This window comes from Lissotriton vulgaris, chromosome 5, assembly GCF_964263255.1.
Source record: "Lissotriton vulgaris chromosome 5, aLisVul1.2, whole genome shotgun sequence".
In the NCBI taxonomy this organism is placed as follows: Eukaryota; Metazoa; Chordata; class Amphibia; order Caudata; family Salamandridae; genus Lissotriton; species Lissotriton vulgaris.
In genome coordinates, this window is record NC_141693.1 from 1049853162 (window position 1) to 1049875999 (window position 22838).

General features: G+C 42.8%; 1 protein-coding gene across 4 annotated transcripts in view; it reads left to right on the forward strand.

Annotated features, from left to right (window-relative positions):
• SUFU (SUFU negative regulator of hedgehog signaling) overlaps positions 1–22838 on the forward strand; it is a 561046-nt gene that overhangs the window by 468327 nt on the left and 69881 nt on the right. For all 4 annotated transcript variants that reach the window (XM_086922691.1, XM_086922692.1, XM_086922694.1 and 1 more), the window contains one exon: positions 6773–6911. In XM_086922691.1, the coding sequence (XP_086778817.1) occupies positions 6773–6911 (139 nt within the window). The remainder of the gene's footprint in view (positions 1–6772; positions 6912–22838) is intronic.

Here is a 22838-nt window from a genome sequence, read left to right on the forward strand (position 1 = left end):
GCCTCCTTAGTGGCGGTCAATATTGGGGGTTCCCCTTGTAGTGTTCTGATCAGATCGTTTTGTTGAACCGATTTCCAGGCATGGAAATTAGTTACCCCAGGTCTGCTTCTACGACCCAACTTAGTTGGTAGAATTTTAACCTCAAAATTAACTAAAAAATGAACAGACCAGGGTAATGGCAACACCGTCTTTACTACAATATTCTCATTGTTGGTAAAGATAACATCAAGGGTATGAACAGCTTGATGGGTGGGCTTTAAGACGATCTGTTTCAGACCAAAACTAGCTAAGGTATCGATCAAAAATGTCATATCGTAATTGTTCCTAGCCTCTAAATGATAATTAAGATCACCTAATATTGTCACAGAGGTGGAGTCCAGGCAGGATTCCAGATAAGTCTGTAGGGAATTGGTAAAATATGTACGTGAGCCTGAGGGTCTATAAATAAGTAGCCCCTGAAAGAGTTCAACGTTGTTTTTTTTAACACTAAATGAGATCGCCTCAGCCTCCAAAGTGGGCAATATGGGCTATAACGCTACCCCCCCCCCCCTTGACCCACCCTGTCGCAGTTGGCAACCAGATAGCCCGCTGGGACCCCCGTGTTCCTAATCTGGCTTGCTAGCTTCTGTGGCCCAGGTTTCCGTCAGGAAAACCAGGTCCGGGTCTCTAGTTTGAATCAGACACTCTAGGTCATGTTTGTGTTTGACCATCGATCTAGTATTAAGTAGGATGCAGCTTAATATATTAGAATTATTGTTGGTGGATGTTGAAGTAGTGATTACAGATGGAAGATAAGTGTTATTTTGGCTGGAACCTACCCTGACCTTGTTGGTGTGGTTTGTGCTACCGTCTAGGGACTTCAATCCACATAGATTGCACCGCAAGAGGCTACCATTCACAGTGTCCAGCTTCCATTTAAAAGTAGAGCACTCACCAGTATTTAGGCTCATCAGTTCGCTTCGTGAATAACAGTGCCCAATAAATTGGGCAGTGGTTCTGGTGCTGGTCGCGCTCTGGGTGCAGACGGGCTTGCCTTTGGCGCGCCCGCTGCGGGGTCTCCTCATCCTGGAATTTATACCTTTGAGAGGAAGTGACTGCAAGGCGATGAGTCGGCTACTAGAATGCTGACCTCACTTCGGGTCCGCTCTGACAGACTGGCACCAAAGTAACTAATGTGCAAAAAGGCGAGTAAGTTTAATTTAAAAAAAGTTACCACACACTGTTTAAGAACACAGAATTAGAACATAGAATTGCAATACATACATTTTAAAAAGCACAGCAAAAACGGACCGGCACTCACAGTGCACGGCTGCTATCAAGAGTGCCCTCACTCTGCAAAGCCTTGTTCTTAATAACACTTACTCACACTGACCTCCACTCATATGCCAAGTTGCTCAGAGCTATCTGTTCTTGTTAATGTTAGTTTGTCTAAAAGCTGTTCTTGTAGGACCTTTCATGCCATCTAGGAGTTCTGCTTTTGATAATACCCACACTAACACAAACTCCTTTTTTCGGAGAATGCAAGTCAAAGCCTCTTGATAATAACAAGATTAATCCACCTTTAGCTCGTGATAATATACAGACTTGCTATAAGTGTTACTGTTTATTACTCCAGCTCATCCAAAGCCCTTGGTAATGCTCAGAGTCACCAGAGTGGTACTTGCAATAATGCTGAAACATATTCAGTGTTATGTTATGGGTTATATCCAGAGCCTTACAGCTCCATGATGAAAACTGTATAATTATTCTTTCTGCTTTAAAAATCCCCCAGGACTGATTGCATAATAACCAGACTGAATCAAACAGTTTTGATAGTACCAATTTTTAAACAGATGTTGCTCATAGTAACACCCAGACTTACTGAAAGCTATGTGTTGACCAACACCCAGTCTAGACTAAAGTTCTGCTCTTGATAATAACGCCAAGTCAGAGTCTTGTTCTTGATAATACAACACCTCAATCAAACTTTATTCCTTATATTACTCATATTCAGTAACACTGTTATCTTGAGATCAAGCAAAGCCTTGTCCATAATAATACTTGGAGCATCTCAAAACGTTGTTGCGGATAATACCGTGAACCACTCAAAGGCTTCCTCTTTATAATACTGAGATACACACAAAGCCTCCTTTTTGATAATATTCAAATCGTTTCAAAGCTTTGTTACTGATAATACTCCAAGCCACTCAATGACGTCCTCTTAGTAATACCAAGAGACTGTCTTGGTCTTGATATTATTACCTAGAGCTTTTCAAAGTTGTATTCATGATAATACTTTGTGCCACGCAATTCCTTCCTCTTGGTTATACAAGACACACAAACCTTGCTCTTAATAATCGCCAGACTCTCTAAGAGGTGTTACTTTAGTTTTCCAGGTTTTGCTCTACATCATCATGCTACTTTCTGGCTGGGTTTAAAGACACTGTGGCGTTACAGAAATAAAAAAACAAAAGCAAAACACAGAGGATGTGGAGCAGCTGCAGTCAGAGGGAGCATTGTGCAGAAGATGTGATGATATTCATTGAAATAGTTGTGCTTCTATTAGGTAGACATTCACGATCAGTTTACCGGGCACCTAGCGGGTGAAACTGTCATGCTCCAAGTTCACGTAATGTGTGTCGCGTTATTACGCAGCACGTCACTGAACGTGGAACGACGCCCCCACGTCTATTGAATAAAAAAATGCCCAAGTTATACTCGGGATTCCGTGCTGGGGAGTACCTTAGGTGAGGCAAGCGGGTACATCGACTTGATGAAAACGAAGTACAAAACACTTGGTTTGATGGCCGCTCGCTATTACCTACCTTTAGCAACCGGCTGGGTGTTTGACGCTATGCCCTGCCCTCTCTCCCCGATTTCAACCAACAGGGTTTGACAATAGCCTGCGCCCCCCTGCAATTTCCATGGGGTTTGACTATTTTTAGTCCTATGTAAGCTGGGGACGTTAGTTCCCGTTTTTTCTCCTGTTTGTCACATTTTGCACATACGCACAGATACAGTTGTATTTTGGAAATGTGTGCTTTTTAACAACATTTTATGAACTCCAAAACCTATGTATGCTCACAATTTAGTGAGTATTTTGACACCCACACGCTACAAAGGAATGCGTGGGTATGCTATTCATTGGTGATCTAGCAGTTATAGTACCCCCATAGAGTGTGTTCTACCACACACATCATGTAATTTGGGTGCACAGTATGTATGTACTTTACAAACTCCCACCACTATAGTCGTAAGAACCTTCTACACGTCTGTGAGGACACAGATGGAAAGCAAGGAGTTTGTTGCATTTTTTGCATCTACACAGCGCAAAGTAAAAAAACTACCATGACAGACTAATTTATGCATTTGTTTTACAGTTGTATGTACCTTTCACATAAAGCTAAAAGGAAAACCGTAAGTAGGCGGTTTTGTGTGAGACTCAGTCGGGTGCATCTTAGCGTGTGCATACCCCTCGTGTCACTTCTGTGGTCGTGATGAAAGGCTCGCACTGACTTACTAAGGCTGAAACATGTAGACCGTGATTCTTCCACTAATCTCTCTGTGGATGTCACGGGTCAATGTAACCTGTGAAGGCATCCCCCTCTGTTTTTAATCTTGTCTTATTGCTCCATCATAAAAGTTTTAAGGAACGATAAAGACAATTTTATTCATCTTTCTTTCACGTATTTACACGGTATCACCAAACAACAACCCGCTCCGCTGTAATCGGGCGTCGAAGCACACCGAGTGACATTCGGTTGCTCGGGTGGGTACCCGATAATGAAGCATGTCACCAACTAGGTTGGTGAGTGAGAGGTCTTTTAAAAGAAAGATTTTTCTTCTTCTTCTTCTTTTCATTTCTTTCGTATTCCTCGCCCGATATGCTGGGATGTCTCCTACTTTCGATTAGTACGATAAGATGTGTGTACCAGTTTATGGTGCTTAGATTGTGTGTCCACGTGTGCATGATGCACTGTCTACCACCACTGACTTAAATACCATGGTGGCAGTGGCGAATTGCAGCCAGATCCTCTTGGCCAGCCAATTGTGGCACCTGGAACTCTGGTTTCATCATTGTCTTAAACACTCTCTAGTCATTTATGAAAAGTTGATTTTGTTGGATTTTTTTTTGTCCTCCCACTAGGGGTTTTAGTTTTTGCCGGTTTAGCATTGCCACTCTGCATTTTGTTTTGCAGTGCCTATGTGATCCATAATCACGGGAAAATGTTTGGTTCTAGACTTTTGGGATCTTTTAGCAGAAACAAACTGAGCCACATGAGTAAGATTGTAGGCACTATGTCTTAACATGCTCCCTAAAGCAACTCTCTCTGGAGAGAAGCCTCCCCAATCTAGTTTGCCCCTCCCTCCCACACACAAGTTGCTGTTAGGGTGAGGATGCTTATGAGGGGTGCATGGATACAGACATCCGCAAAATGGAACTAGACTGGGCTACTTCTAGCTTAGAAGACCCATCTCATAGAGATTGAGTTTTGGTATCTGTTATTGCCATAGTAAATATGTGGGCCTCAGGTTGACCTCCTAGTGTGGAAAGAAGTGCTGAACCCCAAACTCACCCCTTAAAATTTCAGGAAGCCATTTCATCTCTGCTAACCACATACAGGTGAAAAAGAGTAAATATTATTTAGATTCGGTTATCCATTTTGTCTCTTTGTAATACAATTCCAAAATGTGTCCACTTAATAATTGTCGCTGGGTTTCTTTTTAAGCGTGCAGTTGTTAAAAGAGGCTCTTTATTTTACCTTAGGTAAATATTTATGGCCCTATTCTGCTGTTTTTCTTATACAATATAAACATGTTTTGAGTCTGAACGGAGTATATTCCTCTCAGGGAATTGAGGTGCTCTCAACATAGGATGGGACAACTAGAGTGCTCTTTACAGGCAGTTGAGTTCCTGTGCCATATTGCTGTGTTTGTTAATTAGGGCCATTCACCTACTTCACACCCCCCACCACCCACATCTGTTCCTCAAACAAAGTAGACCAAAACAGAAGTGAAAGCCTGTTGCGATGACTTAGCTTTGCAAAACGTACGATAGCCAGATCTCCAAACACGAGTGTCCAGAATCTATGATGACATGGTCAGAAGGACAATATCAAAAAGTGAATGTAATTGGTATTGTGTGGCATTGTACCAGCATGTTTTTGGAGAAAAATACATTGATTTGTGGACCTGCAGTTGCATTCACTTTAATTGAGCATGATAGAGATTTATGAAAGGGCTCCAAGAAATCAAAGTTGCTTTAGCTTTATGTACATCATATTTATTTTAATGCAAGTGCATTTGTGTGCATTCTAACACCATTTGCCCCATCCTACTTTGACCAATTCACTCCCAGAATAAAAAGTTAAGTAAACTTTAAAACCAAGTTTTTCATCGGTGTGTTGTAAGACACCTATGGCATAGCCCCTCCTTTTAACCATATTCTGGACTTCCATAGAACTGTAATTAGATTCAGATTATGATAAGATCCGTAAATTACAGCCAGACAATGTAAGCATAGATTATCATGATGAAAAAGTAAGCTTCAGTAACTGATATGCTTTTCGGGATTGGCTGCAAGCACACAGTAAATCCTGTAAATCGTAACCATTTCAAACCATTTGTTCTGCCTTTTGCTGACCTCCCTCTAGCTACTCTGGGGGTGTTGCTGCACCCTGGTTCTGGCGCCACTGGATTGAAGCCTACCTGGGGCTCTTTATGTCTGGCATGTCCCTATTCCTAACAAATGGGTGCCACAGAACTCTTGTCGCTTGTTGGGAAAACTGCTTCACATGACTATTATAAATATACTCTCCTGATAACTGGTACTCCTCTCTTTAGCTATGTATAAAGATGCCATGTCCACTCATAAGGACTATAAAGAATATTTTATTCAAGATACCTTGTATACCTCAGCCTCTTTACTTCAGCTTCTCCTTTCTCCTTAACCCCTCTCTTATTCAAGTGTTAATATTCCCTTTATGGAACCTTACATTAGTGGTTCTAATATATGTCGAACTTTAACAGAGTTCTAAGTGATAGAAATTGTGAAGGAAGGATACCACACTTAGCCAGACAAGCCTATGTTTCTCAAAAATCTGTGCAGACTCTCTATGAAAAACATTTTACATATGCTGGTTTATATTCTTCACTAACTTTGTTGGGGTGGTTTGGGAAAATTATTGTGAAATGTAACGCTTTTGGCCTGTCCATTATACCCCCTCCACTGCCAGCTTTAAGCTACCCACAGTCTTCCTAAATCAGTTATCCACAGATGAAAAATAACAGTCTCCCCATTCTCTTCAAATGGTGGGAATACATGATGATAAATTATGTCAAAAAGTTACCTTGTTTATTTGTTTTATTAATGATTGTTTTGTGAGTGTGATCTGTATGTATTTTTCGTGATTGAATAATGATTAACTAGAAAAAGCAGGCACGGATGTTACTTAATTTCATAATATTGCTTTAGTTTTAGAACACTATGCCTCATGTCTTTTTGTATAGTTACTTATTGACTTACCTTGGAGACAGTCATGTGAAGAGGAAGCAACTTACAGTTAATGGAAGTCCAGGCAGAAATACAAAGTTGTTGATCATGTACTGTTATTAGCAGAGTTTGTAATTCAACATACGAAATTCATAGATTCATAGACTATGATGGTGAATTGTTAGGCAATTCTAATTAACGTCTTCCATTTTATGTGCATTGGTCACTTAATCCCATCCTTTGCAGCCTTTTTGCTATAGTGTTTCTTTTTGTTAACCAGCAGTCCTCCTTTTTCTCCAGGGGCAGACTTTTACATGGACGGCACTTTACATATAAAAGTATTACCGGAGATACAGCAATCACATTTGTGTCTACAGGAGTAGAGGGTGCCTTTGCTACTGAAGAACACCCATATGCAGCGCATGGACCATGGTTACAGGTGAGCTGGCAACTTCTTCTAATTTGTTTTAAACCTTGCCTTTGTGGAGTCTTAAACTTTGTTATGCTTGCTAGGCAGCTTTTCAGGTAGTTTATATTTAGCAATGGTAGCCAGGTTCCATTATGACCATTCCACGTTTGAAATATTCCTAATCAGATATTTCATTAAAATCACCTGTGATTCTTTCTGAAACATATGTATCTTTGCCAAGGTTTCATTATTCTGTATTGGAAATTTCTCCAGAAAGGGAGTCTTTTAGTCTAATTTAATTATATTAAATCTGTAGCACTGTCTAAAAGAGTTACTCCCAAGAGACAAAAAGAAATGCATGAATCACTCCTATTTCAAAGCTTCTTCTCTTTGTTGATTTTTTCATTCTTTTGCTAAGGTTTAAGTATCCGCTTTTTAAACTATAAATTCACCTCCGTGAGCAGTCCAAAATATGTCAAACTACAATCTGAATGCTACCTAACAGTGCATTAGCGGTTTTAGCAATCTTTCTGCCACAAACTCAAAATGCTCATTTGATTATTTCCTACTCGGCATGGATGTTTTTCCCACACTTTTTAAAATTATTAGTGAATTCGGTTTCTTCTGCTCAATCAGCGTATTATGTTACCTTAAAGCTGGCCTATTTTCCTACACTTTGTTGTCTTTGCTTAATGCATAGCTCCTTTTTTTATGTTTGGTCGTTTTTATGAAGTTCTGTCATTCTAGTATTTTCAGCATGGGAGTCTATAAATGTGCCCTTTCTATGCAAGCCCAGTTCACTCAGGATTTAGGCTTAGAGTACTAAGATGATCAACAATGGTTTTCATTTAAAAAAAAAAAAAAAGAATTCTTACCTCAGACGAGTGTTTGCTGGCATTTTGTCTACTGGTTACATGAGAGAACTAATAAACATTAATTGGCACATGTTACTGTTTATTAGCTCTTTTGTATAACACATTAATTTTGCCATCTGTGTAATTAGTTCCCACTTTGTGTTGTTGTGGATCATGCCACCTGTTGTCCTTAGGAGAGACCTCTGAGGAACGCAACTGCAAAGTTGGTTGCCAGAGCTCTTCTTGGGATTTTTTCTAGAACCAGATTTTCAAGGACAGTAATGTCTGACCAGTGGCCAATTTCATCTCCCCTCATAGGAGAGAGATGTGGGAGCAAGCTAGTGTGACCGGCCTCTTCTCTGTGGCATATCACTCACAAACCAATGGTTTGATGAAACGGCTTGACAAAGCATTTGAACATGATGGGAACTCTGCAAAACACCCTCTGGAGAAAGTGGGTTCCTCTACTGACATGTCTTATTTGCCTACCAAGAGATTATATAGAAGGGAGTAGGGGTGGGTCCCTTTTAACATTTTTATGGACAACCAGTTCAGGGTATGTTGGTACTGAAGCCTATTTGTCCCTGGAATTTGGAGGACAAATGGTGTGGGCTGTGAAAGATAGTTCAGAAGATTTCTGAGGTAAACTACTTGGTAGATGCAGTGACCACCAAGGAACCCAAAAGGGTGTTCTGTGTAAATCAGCTGAAGCCTTACCCTCTGGAGAGATTGCATGGCATATATAATGGCAGTGGAGGCTGAGGTAGACAGTGAGCCTCCTCCTTACCTCCTGCATATTTACATGAAGGGTGGCACTGTGGAAGGGGTTCACTTAGCCCCCGAGTTAACACCTGAGCAGCAGAGATGATGTAGAGAGGTGTTGGAATGATTTTTCAACCTCTTCTCTCCAAGTCCATAGTTGTCGCCGGTCTGTGTGCACAACATAGCTACTAGAGGCAGTCTGACAGTGAAGGGCACAATATAGAGAAGGTCTGACCAGGTTCAGGGATGCCTCAGAGCGGTTGTGGCTAGGATGATGGAACTGGGGGTCATTGAGAGATCTCGTAGTTTGTGGTCCAATCCTGTTGTGCTCATACCAAAGCAAGGGTCTATAGACTTATGGTTCTGTTTGGAATATTGAGCCCTCAATGATGCAACCAAGACTTATGCCAATCCGGTCCCGAAAGCAGATAAGCTTGTGGATTGATTAGGTGCTGCAAAGTACTTGAGCACCTTTGATCTGACAAGTGGGTTTTGGCAGATCATCTTACACCAGATGCTAAGAAAACTACTGCATTTTCCACACCACACAGGTTGCATCAGTTTAAGGCAATGCCGTATTGGTTAAAGAATGCTTCTCCCACTTTTCAGAGCCTGGTAAAGCTTGTTTTGCAGGGTTGGATAAATTCTATGTGGCTTGCCTGGATGATATTGCTGTGTTTAGTAGTTATTGGCAGGTCAACCTGAGATGCCTAGAACAGATGTTTACTAGGATGCTAGAGGTGAAACTGCCTATCACGGTGAACAAATGTCAGGTGTGATAAACTATGTGTGTATAGGTGCCCCGTTGACAACTTTGACCTCCAAGATGCAGCCCTAAATGTGATCTGGCCTGTGGGGTGTCAAAATACCTTTGATGAACTGAAGACGGTGATATGCAGTGCATCTATACTGAAAGCTCCTCACTTTAGTCAGCCTTTCAATGTACGAGTGGATGCCTCTGAAAAGGGAGTTGGAGTTGTGTTAGCTCAATTGGATGACAAAGGTACAGAGTGTCTGGTAGCCTTTATTTGTAGGAGATTACTACTCAGGGGAACAGAACTGGGCAGCTATAGAGAAAGAGCGATTTGCCATAGTGTGGACCTTGCATAAGTTCTGCCCTTACTTTTTTAGCACTGTTTCATAAGCCATTGAAGGTGTTAATGTCTGTAAGAAATGGGTTATAAGTTGTGATGGATGTCAGTCCTTCACAAGTTATAGGTCCACTATTGTCTCCTTACAGAACAGACGGAAGAAATGACTTAAAGAGTGAGTTGGCTGACTCACTGTTACAGCCACAGGGCCATAAAAACTGTGAAGCCTGCACCCTTCTGTGCCTAGCAGCAATTGCTACTGGAGATAAAGTCCTGACCCTCTCGAGGCACTCCTCAGTTCGCTAGTCTTGTGAAGACCATTAGGGTGCACTCTGGTCACCCTGCAAGAAAGTACTGCCAGTTAAAGGAAACCTATGGGTTTTCTGTAACCAGTTGACATGGGGCAATTGGACCTGCGCTGTATTTCTTCGGGGCAAACAAATGACCCCTTAGGCCAAAGACGACCCCCTCCTCCGTTCCCCCAAGTTTGAGGCTCAAGGTGCGGCTGCTTGAAGGTCCACCACAACTGCCCAGCATCTACATCATCCTGTATCCCTTGCATCAGGGCCACTCCATTGACTTTAATAGCTGTCCTACCTAAGGATTTGAAACTGGATTGGAGACTAACTACTAAAAGTGACAGGTAACTGTCCCCCGGAACCTGTTTGGTCCCTGTGTCTGGTCCCCTATCAGAGTTGGCTCATCAAAAAGTGCCCCTTTAGCTAGCTTCAACTTTCTTGTTGTAGCTAACCCTAAACCACTGTCGCGGTCGATGACTATGATTTACGAGTGAAAAAGCTGTGATTTATTGTTTCTTTTAAGAAGCTTATCTCCAGATCCCTCCAGTATCTTTTTTTTTCTGTTCAGGTATCTATTTAAAGATCTGACAACCTAGCTTCTCCAGATTGAGTTGGTTCAGGGTATTCTGATATGGGAGGGGCATGTGCTGGGACAGAAAAGTCCTGTACACGGAGACAGACACCCCTGCCCTAAGTTCCCCTGAGACAATAATATCTGGATTGTTGGTACTGATACTTGTTTGTGGGTGAACACCGATCATGCGTGAACGCCATGACGTAGCTTGTCTCTTGGATTGCGGTCCTATTAGACTAGGCGGGGCTACCAATGCCCTACCCTCGTACTGGTAAAAGGCTACTGCCCTTACCAAGAGTTAAGCAGCACAGTGGTGTCACCATGGTGTGTTTTTATAATAATGATCCGTAGAGTAAACTGGCATGTCTATCTTTGTCACTGGAGCGTGGCTTACCGGCCCACTTATGTAGAGTTCTGCTGCAATGTGCTTAATTCGCCTTTGGCCTACATCATGTTAGTATGTGGCGCTGTACAGCATGCATGAGTGTGCCTGCTAATGTGTATGTGTGCCTGTGAGTTGGACAATACATGGGGGACTGTGAGTTTCATATTGGAAAAAACCCAGGGCCTTGGAAAGCCATATGGAGGTGGAGGAACCCTCCCAGACAGATTTGTTGATTGCTTCATTCCTGAGAGCTGGGTGGGACATACACTGGAGGAAGGAAGAGCAATGGTTTCTTGTATACTTCAAAGGACTCTGATTTTTAAAAGGTAACAGTCACTGGGACCTGGGCTCATCTTGGAAGGATGATTAGGCTAATAAGGGAAACACTGCAGAGACAGGGAATCATAAAGAGAGGGCTTGGGGCCTTTGTAACCTTTTGTTAGGCTTATGTCAGTGAGGCTGGAATCCAGATGTGACTCCCATGGCCATAGTAGGACTATCAGACTTGGAGTTGCTCTTGCTGTGACAGCCTACTTCTAAGATAAAGGATAGGCCAGAGATTGGGCACTTCAAAGACAGGGACACTAAATCACATCAGTGTCTGGAAATGGATTATAAAAAAGGAGAGCTTGAGTCTCCCAAATTTTCAACCGTCAAGCAGTCAGCTGTGGCTGTACATTGACATGGAGAAGCTCAGCATGACGTCTGCCATTTGTGACTAGGACTAGGGACCAAGGCCTGCCAGTCACCCTACCGGATGATGGGACATCACCCAAGAGACTTAAGATCACTTGCCCTGCAGCTTAGAACACCAGATACTGTCTGTTGACCGAGACCATAGGACCCTGTGAAGAGGAGAGTGCCTGCCTGGAGCAAAGTCTAGTTGGGTATTCTTTTGATTAGACCCCTGAATAGAAGTTTGAGGATTATTGTCCAGTTAGCACTTCTGCAGTGATCGGACCATCCACCTGTGTGCTGCTCAAGTCATCTACCCCTGTATGCCAAAGGGAGCATTGTTAATAGGAAGTGTTGCCCCATGATCAGGCCGTCCACTTATGACCTTCCTGAGTTGGCAATTCCGTATGTCAGAGGGGGGCCGTCCTGAAATGTTACTGCACCAATCAGGCTATTTTCGCATCTGTTGCCAAGTCAGCACACCATATGCTAGAACGGACTGCCGTGAAAGCATCACCACATTTATTAGGCCGCTTGCCCTTTTACAACCCAAGTCGGCATCCCTCTATGCCAGAGGGGGGCGTCCTGAAGAGCAGAGGCTGTCGCCGTGGTGCGCCATTGCAAAGAGTGACAGCCATCAGGCACTTGCTGTGTGCAACTGTGAAGAGCAGCAGGTTTTTACCCGTGCACCCAGAGCATCAACTTGAGCATCTGAGATGAAGTGACCACCCAGAACTTTTCACCTGCATCAGAGTAACTTACTGCACCACTGGAGGAGCGCCTTGGACTCCCAGCTGCCTCATTGGCAGTGATGAGACTACAGCTCTTGGTTGGCATCCTCTCAAGTCTACTGTGATGCCAGGCTCTGAATACTAATGGGGTCTTTTGGATTGCAGCACCAGCAGTAGCAGATAAGACTGATAGCAGAGCTCTGGGGTAACTTGCTCTGACTAATAGCACTAGGGTCATGGGAAACTTTGACTTCTAAGAAACCATTGTGGAATTTCTATGACTTGTAACCACTAGCAGGGGCGACCTGAATGTTGCCGCACATAAATGGGGAATAACCACTACCAGTAGACACGGAAGTGGGACTGAGGACATTATCCAAACATCGCTAAAGTGGCAACCTTACAAAGACTGAAAATATGGTGTGTGTATGCCATATTTCACTTTCGGTTTGTATAGAATTTCTTCTTTTGTCATAAAAGCAAGTACCAGGCTGGACATTCATTTATTCGGTTTACTCTATGTTGAATCTTTTGCCCGTGTACACTTTGCAACTACCCAACGTCTCTCACCCTCCAAAGAAAGTTTTGGACTGCTACACCCTTGAGACATTTGAGCCTCAAGGGCTGCAGTGATAGTGCATGACCCAGTTGCTCAGGATCCATAGTAGGTTAAGAATAAGAGGCCTCAACCTCCAAGGTTGGGCCCTGCATGCCCCTTGGGCCCCAAAATGCGGGTCTGACACCCCCCTACTTATTTCTGCTGCATAGAAAGGAAATAAAGGAGCTTTGCTGCATCAAAAAAGATCAGATGTCACTTGTTACTATCTAATGCACCACATTTAAGAGTTCAATTATTATACTTTTTAAAGACTTCTTGTTTCTCTTTGTATCTATTGTTTAGGGTTTCTAAATTCGTAAGGCTTAGACAATCATTTTAACGAATGGATGGGTTGAAAATGATCTCTCCACACTGCCAATATTGAGATAATGTTCAAAACGATGGCAGTATCTCAATAGATCTCAGAATTGTGTCAAGGGCCAATATTTTTTATTTTAGGGGTTACTGCTTTAGTGAAATTTCAATAAATTAATTAAAAATTGCTACCCAATTCCCATGTTCGTATTGTGTTAAAGTCTGTCCTAATCAAGTGGCTATGATGTACAAATACGTCTTCAGAGTTTTTCCATTTTCTTTTTTTTGTTGTTGTTAAAACTAGCAAATCATTTTCCAACACTCCAATCTGTTTCCTCGACCTAGATGTAAGAAAATCTTAAAATGTTTGAAACACAGAGGGCATCAGAGCTATTTATTGTTAGAGGAAAATCAACGTAGAGCTCTTAAAAATGTAATCTGATGGCAGAGTGCAATATCTACAGAGATTTCTTGACTTCACAAGAAGTAAACCTTAAAATTGCTGGTTTCCGGATCGTCATGACATAGTCTGTTCTTTATGTTAGTAGGTTATTGCAGCTTCTCAAGTAAAGTGGGAGAAAAAGCCATAGTATAGGTGGTCCTGCTGAAAGCAAGTTATTGAAAGCAAGTTATCTCTTGCTCTGGAGGGCTTTCACAGTCCCTATTCTTGAGCATAGTCTTCTTACTGAAATTTTGTTTTTGTATTTCTATAGTGTTTTCTACCATTAAAATGGCTTTATATCACTTATTCTGGGCGTCCTTTCATAAGACTTGAAATTATATTCTTCCTTCAAGTATATTGTTTGATAGTGTTGAATGTTTAGTTTCGAAGAGGTTAGTGTAGGTTAATATCAACTTAACATAAATCTGATGTAGGTAAAGATTTATGTCATGTCTTTGGTGCATGGGGGTGTGACCTTCCAGTTTTTGTAGACCGTTTTTTAATTGAATTGCTAATATCAAGTGATTTCTAGGTAGGCTTTGCAGTCCGTAAGTAGCTGTGATTCGGGGTTGTGCATGTTTATGCTGGTTACCCAAGTGGTTTTTAGATGTATATTGGCATTGTGCAGGAACTGTTCTGTTGGATCTGCAGCACTGTGCCAACTATATGGCTTTTGCGCCTAGTTGTGTGCAGAAGTGTGTAAGGGGTGTGCCTAGTGTGTACGTTCTTGGAAAGGCGTGCTGTAGGTGGGAATGGAGGAGTGGTGTGAAGCATTAATGTTCGAAGGAAGTGTTCTTGCTTATCCATGATGATACTATACTAGAATTTTTTTCTGAACTTTATATTTGACCTAAATCAGGCGGGGGATGTTGGTGTGCTAGGTTGCTGTGCAGTTTGGAATGTATGTGAGATTTTCTGCCTTTGATAATTGGTGTGTTGAATTGTCAAAGTCTGTGTGGACACAAAATTCATGATACACAGATCCTGTTGCAGTCATTAAGATATGGGTAAACATAATAAATATATAAGATGTTAATGATGGTCCTGTAAATCTGCAAATTCACAGTTGCACAATAAAGAAGGCACAGGAATACCGGTTCTGAAATTACAGTTTGTAGTTGGTATGCCAACTCCATGTATTTCAATTTTAAGTTTTCAGGCTCTAAATGTGGAATAACAAGTGGGTCCAGAATAAGGTTCCCTAATGAATTTTCCGTTCACATTTTCAACCTCCATTCTGAAGATGGAAAATGTCTATGAAAATGCATTTAGTTCTACAGCGTGCATTTGCCCTGGTAACGTCTGTAATTGTGCAGGTTGGTATCTATTCTAGAGATTATGCCCTGCTCGCATATAACCTGTTTGTGGTAGATAATTGTAGGTTCTCTTTTTCAGTCTGAAAGTCTAAGCTATGGGTCTTCAATATACTAGCTAACGCAACAAGCACCACAAGTACTTTTCGGATACTTTCTGCCTTCTATCCCTCCATGCAGGCCAAGAAGAGTTTATTGTCCTATAGCAGCTTCGGTATGCACATTTTGATCTGTCAGTCCTCGTGGAGGACTTTACAGTGAATCACCGTAATTTAGATATCAGTTCGACCATTGTCTCAGAGTTCATTTATGCTAAGAAATGTTTAATTTTCCGTCGAACACACAAGAACCTAAGAAAATCTCCAAATGTGATGATTGCTTCCATAAATACATCTCTTTTTTGTTGCGAGGTTCATGAAATTTAATTGGAAAGGTGTAGTAGTTCCCAGTGTTTGCAAAAACCATTGTTAAACAAAATGGTACAAAGAAAGCCTTGTTTGAGCTAGAAGCATCCTCAGGGCATCTTCCTTTTAGTTATCCTGCCCCTTTACTTTGGTGCATTTTGCTGGAACTCCTGTTCATTACTGTAGCTATGTTGATAGGCTTAATTGGGTCTGGTATCCTGAGTGTAAAGTGCCATAAGGCATTTGAGGCTGCAGTGGGTCATTGTTGGCACTCTGATCTAAAGATTTAATATTTTGATATGCAGATCTTTATTGGGCTGTCAAGACCTTGTGCTTCCTTTTTTGGGTGCAAAAGGTTAATTAGAATTGCTTTAGCCTTTTGCTGAACAGTTAACTAGGCTTCTGTATGTTAACCTCTCTGTCTTGGGTGACGCTCACTCTGGAATAACGAAGGATTCCTGGTTTGTGCCAGGCTAGAAAAACATTTGGGACAAGTAGTCTTTGTGTTGGCTTTTACGCAATGATCACATGCCAGAAAGTTCACTTGACTAAAGGAGTAGTCACATTAGCCTTTGTTGGATTCGGACTGTCTTGTGCGATTTAAAACTCCTTCCCTAAAGTATACATAACAAATCTACATTATACACTAGAAATCTGGACCAGCCTCCTTCCAGACTAGAATCTCAATATCCATATCAGCTTGACATCAGAGACCTTTGAAAATCCCCATGCTTTTAGTAACTACATTAGACTAAAATGGTACTGGCTTTATGCATCATCACATAGGCACCACTCGCTTAGTGCAATTCTCTGCCACTTTCTCTAAGAGAAGAGGCAAACCTGACATTATTCCAAAAGCGCATGGCCAACCTTTCATCAATCTTTTTATTAAAACACTCTTATGCATTTGGACTACATCACTCTGGTGAATTCTCTGTACTGGATTCTTCCTTTCCACTTTCTCTTACCTTACCATACCCTCCAGCCCATCCTTCATTGATCATTTTGCACTCCAAAGCATTTTCTGAATATTCAAATATCATTGTACTTCAAACAATACAAATTAGGAATGCTTCCTAAATAGTGAATGTGCTGTAAGTCCCTTCTTCTAGCATGTGATGTTCGAGGCAGGTAATGCTGTAGCTTCAAAAATACGACTGAGGGTCCCTGAAAACTAATACTCGGAGAGGGAGGCAGGGAGTAAGGCAAACACATGAACAGAACCTCTCACTAGTAATCCTTTAAATCTAGGTAATATATCCTACATCAATTCAAATAATAACATTGTCCCAAAGCAGAAGATATTAACAAAACATATTTTCTTTTTTTATTCAAATGATTTTCTGATGCGTAAGAACAAAACAATTACAATATATCATAATCGTGGTACCAAATTTGTATGTACATTCGATACACATATATTTATACCATATACAATACCCCCAAGCAAAACATCACACATAAAGGCCCAATCAAAACCAACCACACAGTTCTACCAATCTCACAAGCTCTCACTATATGGATCAAATAAGAGAAGAAACAATTCAACACAATAGGTAGACTTCACAAATTATACAAAAATATATACACAACACAAAAAAAGTGAAGCGCCGACGCGCGTTTCGGAAAAGGAATCTTGTCCTAGCTTCCTTCGTCCGGGCGCATTAGATCAATGTTTTCATATCTTACAATCTTTTTCTTGAATATATAGTACAGTGGTTCCAATCCAACAATTTAATAGCAAGGGGGCTAAATCTGGAATCAGTATAAATAACTGATCTTTGTCTCTGTATATATCCCGAGACAAGTATAGGGCAGAATTTAATATCGGTCCCATGTTAACCTCCAGGTGGGGACATCAGGATAAACCTACAAATAGGTCAGATATCGACGCTGGTCACTTCTACAAAAACACTCCTGGGTGCGCCGCCACAAAATGATTCCTGTTAAGAATCTCTATCGTAGATGCATCCGACTGATGAGGCCATATAATGTGGTACAGGCAAGACGTGCAATAACATAAAGGCAAGTAATTCCTTTCAGATAAGTTGACACTGCTCGGAGTCCTACGACGCGTCCGGGGTCTCGTCACTAAGCGGCAAGCCAGTGGAGCTGTGGAGCTTTAGCTACATATGATATTCCTACTCCTGCCACCCAGTGCAATTTGTTTTTCTTTGAGGAACTCTTTCGAGTCACAAGGTACCTTGACTTCTCCTCTTGGTAATAATATGCATGGTCATCGACTCCATTGTTAGGTTTTCTTTCTGTTTCGGACAAATGTTCCTGTGCTCAAAGTTGAAACCGTTGCGGTGCTCTTTTAGTTTCACACAGTTCTTGCCCTCCGTCAGTATTGTACTTCAATCGCGTGTCACTTTCTTTGTCTCTGGTCGACGTCTGATTATTTTGCTCAAAAAGGGTCAGGGTCGACTGCGGCCCCTCATTGTCTTGGATTGCTCCTGTCTCTCTTATCACGTCTCTCAACCATGCCTTGACAGTGATGGAACAGATGCCATTTGATATTGTCCTCACCGTCACACAAAATATTCTCAAACCACTCTCCGTCAGGTATGCAACTTGTGCTTGTTGCTGGAACACAACAAGGCCGCCTGCTGCTCCTTCAGCTCAACAAGGCTCTTTGCAACCATTGTGCTCGCCGACTTGATGTAGCCTACGGGTGGAGACAACACCCCAGACCTCATTCATCTTGAGTATGTCGACGGGGAGCAACACCCACAGTTGTCAGCTGCGGATGAAGAAACGTTTTCCTCCAGAGAGAGTTCTGGCTCCGACTTGGAGATCGAGGAACTTCTGCAAGCGTAGCAGTCTGCGATTACGGCACCTTCCTCCCCCTCAACACTGCACTCTCCTCGAGCAGCCATGGTCGGCACCTACAAACCACTTCAGACGCCCCACTCCGCTCCGACTCGTCTATAAAGAACCCTTTGAGACCAACCGCTTTGGCACCAGCCACCCTGACACCGAGCTGACCCTCGGCATTGTCCACATCTGCATTGCCACCGACAAGCAGGTCGAAGCCAAAGGCACCCTATGAGTCGAAAATTTCAACATCGACCAGCAAATCCGAAACTGGCGTAGTCAAGCCAATTCTCCATAAGCTGCAGGAGCAGCTCGACTCAAGGCATAAACACCTAGTTATTCACCCCTGCAAGGGCTTCATCCTTGCATACTTTGCGACTTGCTGCTTCAATCTCAAAACGCCAGTTGACCTTTGAAGAGGCCTTGGACATTCTGATTCCAGCTAATCAAAGCAAGACAGATCTTAAGGTTACAAGTCCCCTACTCCTTGCACCACCATAAACTCCCCCTGCTCAGCCTTCGCCCTCCTGGCCTGCTTCGCCAGTGGACCCTCTTGACATCACAAATCAGGGGTCTCCACAGTCTGACACAGGTAGTCGTGGGGAGGGTGATGACACATTTGACACTCCTTCATAGGGTGAACCATGGGACTCATATGATGTAGACCCTCTAAGTAACACAGACCCTGACCTTTATCCTGCCTGCATTCCCCTCTGGATGCTTTCACATCCTTTCAGCAACTCTTCGGTAGGGTTGCCTCATTTCACAAGGTGGAACTCCACAAGGAGCCCTTATAAGAGAGCTTCCTCTTTGAATCCTTCTCTGACTACTACACTCAGCAACTCCCCATGCTGAAGGGTATGTTCCCTCACACCCCTGACATTTTTAAAGACCAAATCCGGGCTAGGGTTATAATTCCTAGGGTGGATAAAATATATAAAGCCTCTCCTTCTCACCCCATCTATATTTGCGGTTAGATCCCACCCAACTCTGGTAATCACCACTGTCTGTAAGCGAACAAATTGGCAGCCCACTGGGGATGCCCCGCCACCAGAAACGGAAAGAAAACGCTTAGATGAGACAGGATAACGGGTGGACAACCACTGGCTCTTACCTAATTCTGTTGGCCTTCTTGCACGAAACGACCTGCCCCATTGCAACAAAATGGAGGAGCTCCTTCAAGATCTCTCTGAAGAGTATAGGAAACGAGGTCAGTAGGTAGTTTCTGAGGGCAAGCTCATATCAAACTAGACACAGCTGGCACTGCTGTCAGAGGGGTACATTCTAGCTATCTGCTGTGCAGACACATATGGCTCCGTATCTCCGGCTTTAAGCGGAAGTTTAGCAGAACATTCTGATTATGCCATTTGTTGGTGAGCATCTCTTTGGTCCACAGGTTGAGCAAGCTTTAGAAAAGATCAAAAAGGTTATGGAGAAAGTGAAAGCGATGGGTGCACTGCAAACACCAGCTTCCCACAGCTTCTTTCGCCTATTCCTCTACTGTGGAGACCCAAAGAGCACCTCCCCAGACACCTCTAAGTCCTATCAGCGCACCTAGGGTAATCAATCCTCTCCTAAAGGTTATTTTAGAGTTAATTATAGGGACAACAATGGCAGAGGCAATGGTTGCTCCCCAAATGAAGTTACATTCACAACCAAACCATGACTTGCGTCTTCTTCCTCTACCACACAACACCTGTCTTGTCCATATGGCAAACCATCACCTCTGACCAGTGGTGTTGGACATTATCAAACATGGTTATGTCTAGCGCTCACTTCCATGTCTCCCCCATTCCACCTAGCGAACTCAGAATCCCACTGGAACATCACAGTCTTCTCTAGAAGGTCAAAACCCTCCTCTTCAAAGGTGCTCTAGAAACTGCTTCCTGCCCTCAGCAGGGGACGAAAATGTACTGACTGTACTTTCTTATACCCAAGAAAGATGGGCCCCTTTGGCCCATCTGGACCTCAGGCCCCTGAACGAATTCATCATGTCAGAGCGTTTTCACATACTGATCTTTCAGGATTTCATTCTGCTTTTCCAGCAAGGCGACTTAATGGCTGCGCTCAACCTTAAGGATGCCTACATAAATACATACGGCTAATCGCCGGTATGTCAGATTTGCACTCACTGGCACACATTGCTAGTACAAAGTGCTCCCCTTTGGAGTCGCTATTGCACCTTGGGTGTTCTCCATGTGCCTTGTGGTGGTGGCTGCACACCTGCGCAGACAGGGCCTCCATGTTTTCCCATATCTAGACTATTGGCTTATCAAAAGGGACACCTGCCAACAGTGCCGCGAACACACACCGGTCACAATAAATCTGCTTCATCACTTAGGGTTTACCATTAACAGCATAACATTCCCCCTCACTCCAACCCCTACAGCTCCAGCCCTTCCTAGTGGCCATTCTCAACTTTGAGGAAGGCATTGCCTATAAGTCCTGCCAGAGTCCAATCCTTTCAGGCACTGGTTCCCTTGTTGCAACCAAATCGATAACTCGCAGTCAGAACAGTCATGTGCCTCCTAGGCATGATGGCCTCCTGCATTGCCATAGTACCTTCACATGCGTCTGTCACAAGAATGTTTAGCGCAACAGTTGTCTCAGACAGAGGGTCATTGGCATGATCTAGTGTGGCTTGTCTGCTACACTTTGCTTTCTACAGTAGTGGAACACCAGCAACAACCTGTTCAGGGGCAGCCTTTCCTTGACCCAGTTTTGCAGAGGATTGTTAAAAAAGACGCCTCGTTTCCGGGGTAGGGCACACACTTACAGGATCTGACGGTACAGGGTAAATAGCAGACCAAGTACCATGGCCTCCACCTCCCCTACCTGGAACTTCTAGTCATTTACCTTGCATTGAAGGCTCTCCAACCTAACCTGATAGGCAAGGTTGTTGTCTGGAGAGACAATATGACCACCATTTATTACCTTCAAAAACAAGTGGGGGCACAAGCTCTCCACAGCTGTCTTGACTATCCCAGAACATTTGGTGTTGGGCTATCCGCCTAGAAATGTATTTGCTAGGGGAGTACCTTCAGGGGATGGACTATTTGCGGACATCCTCAGCAGGATGCGACAACAAGTCTACCCATCTGAACTCCACCCACAAGTTCTCCTCTGTTACTTTCACAGTTGAGAGTTCACAGAGATAGACCTGTCCACAACAGCAGAAAACACCAAATGCCCAAACTTCGCCTCCAGGTTCCCCCACCCACAGTCCAGCTGCAATGCAATATGGATGAACTGGCCAGGAATATTTGCCTATGCTTTTCCCCTTCTCCCTTTTCCATTTGTGTTTCGTAGGCTTCGGCAGACGTCCCTCACGCTCTTTGTGGTTGTACTCAAATGGGCCCGCCAGCCCTGGTTCACGACTCTGCTTGAACACCCACTGGTTCCGCATGAGAGGCTCCCCAACAAGCCGGACCTTCTCACGCAGAACCATGGAGAAATCAGGCACCCTGGTCCCTCAACCTTGCTATTTGGATACCTTAATCTTCCAACTGAATGCATGCACATACTCAATGAAGGCGATGACCATGCTCATTATTTCCAAAAAGTGGAGTCACAGTAGCTCGAAAGATTTCTCGAAGAAAACAACTTGCACACGTTAGAGCCCAACACTAGATGGCAGGAGTATGCACTGCATTTGAATCTACAGCACTACATTCCACAAACAGTTGCTTATAGGGTAAGTAACATTTTCCTTCTTTTTCCTTAGCACAAATGAGTTCCTCTAATCATGAAATTTGCTCTGCTTGCAGACAATTGGGGATTGCTTTTAGCATTTGACTCTGAGCGGTGTTATTTTACAATCATAACTGGTCCCGTAAGACATAGTATTGACTTACAGATAAAATGCAACTCCTTTCTATTTTTTTTCCTTCCGTTATTTTAGAATTTTTTCTATAAAAACATGAAATTGAAGATTTCTATTATGGGGTAGAATCTAAATAGAAAGTAGTTGACTTAGTGTGTGCATAGTCTACTTGTGAATGGATCAAAAGGAACCTAAATGTGAACAGAGCACTCGGTACTACTTTTTTTTAACATTGCACATCTACAGTACGTAAAACAAATTTACATTCTTACAAATATTTATAATTTGTGGCAAATGGTGATAGGTGTTTTCATAGAATTGCACTACTTTTAGTCAAGATTCAAAGAAGTGATGAAACCCCCTGAGTCTGAAGGTGTCTTGGCAACATTTCCACTAGACTACATCTTCTTTCAATATTTTACTTGGAGGACAATAATGTGAGCCTTGATCTGAACACTAAATGTTGATATAACCATTGTTTTGTTGACAGTATGTAGTGGGCTGGCCCCACGTGTTCAGGAGACATAGTAGACTTAGCCGAGTTGAGTTTCTTGTAGTTTATTAAGTTCATAGGTAGAAGTTACAGCATGCCCTAACAGGAGCAGCCTCCTAGCTCCTCTGCCCATCTTCCAACTGTCACTCACACATCAGGCACCCAAGCATTCCACTCATGTCACTCACGCCAACATTCTACATGGAACACTCACACTGGCTGAGCAGCTAGGGACAATGTGAAAGGGAACATTAGAGCATAACATGAGAATACTACACCGTAATTTTCAGAAGAGCTTGTTGTTTTTTTATTGAATTGAAGTGATTTGAAGCCTGAACCTTGTCATTTACGTGTTTTCTGTTTTTTCCATGATGAGAATAG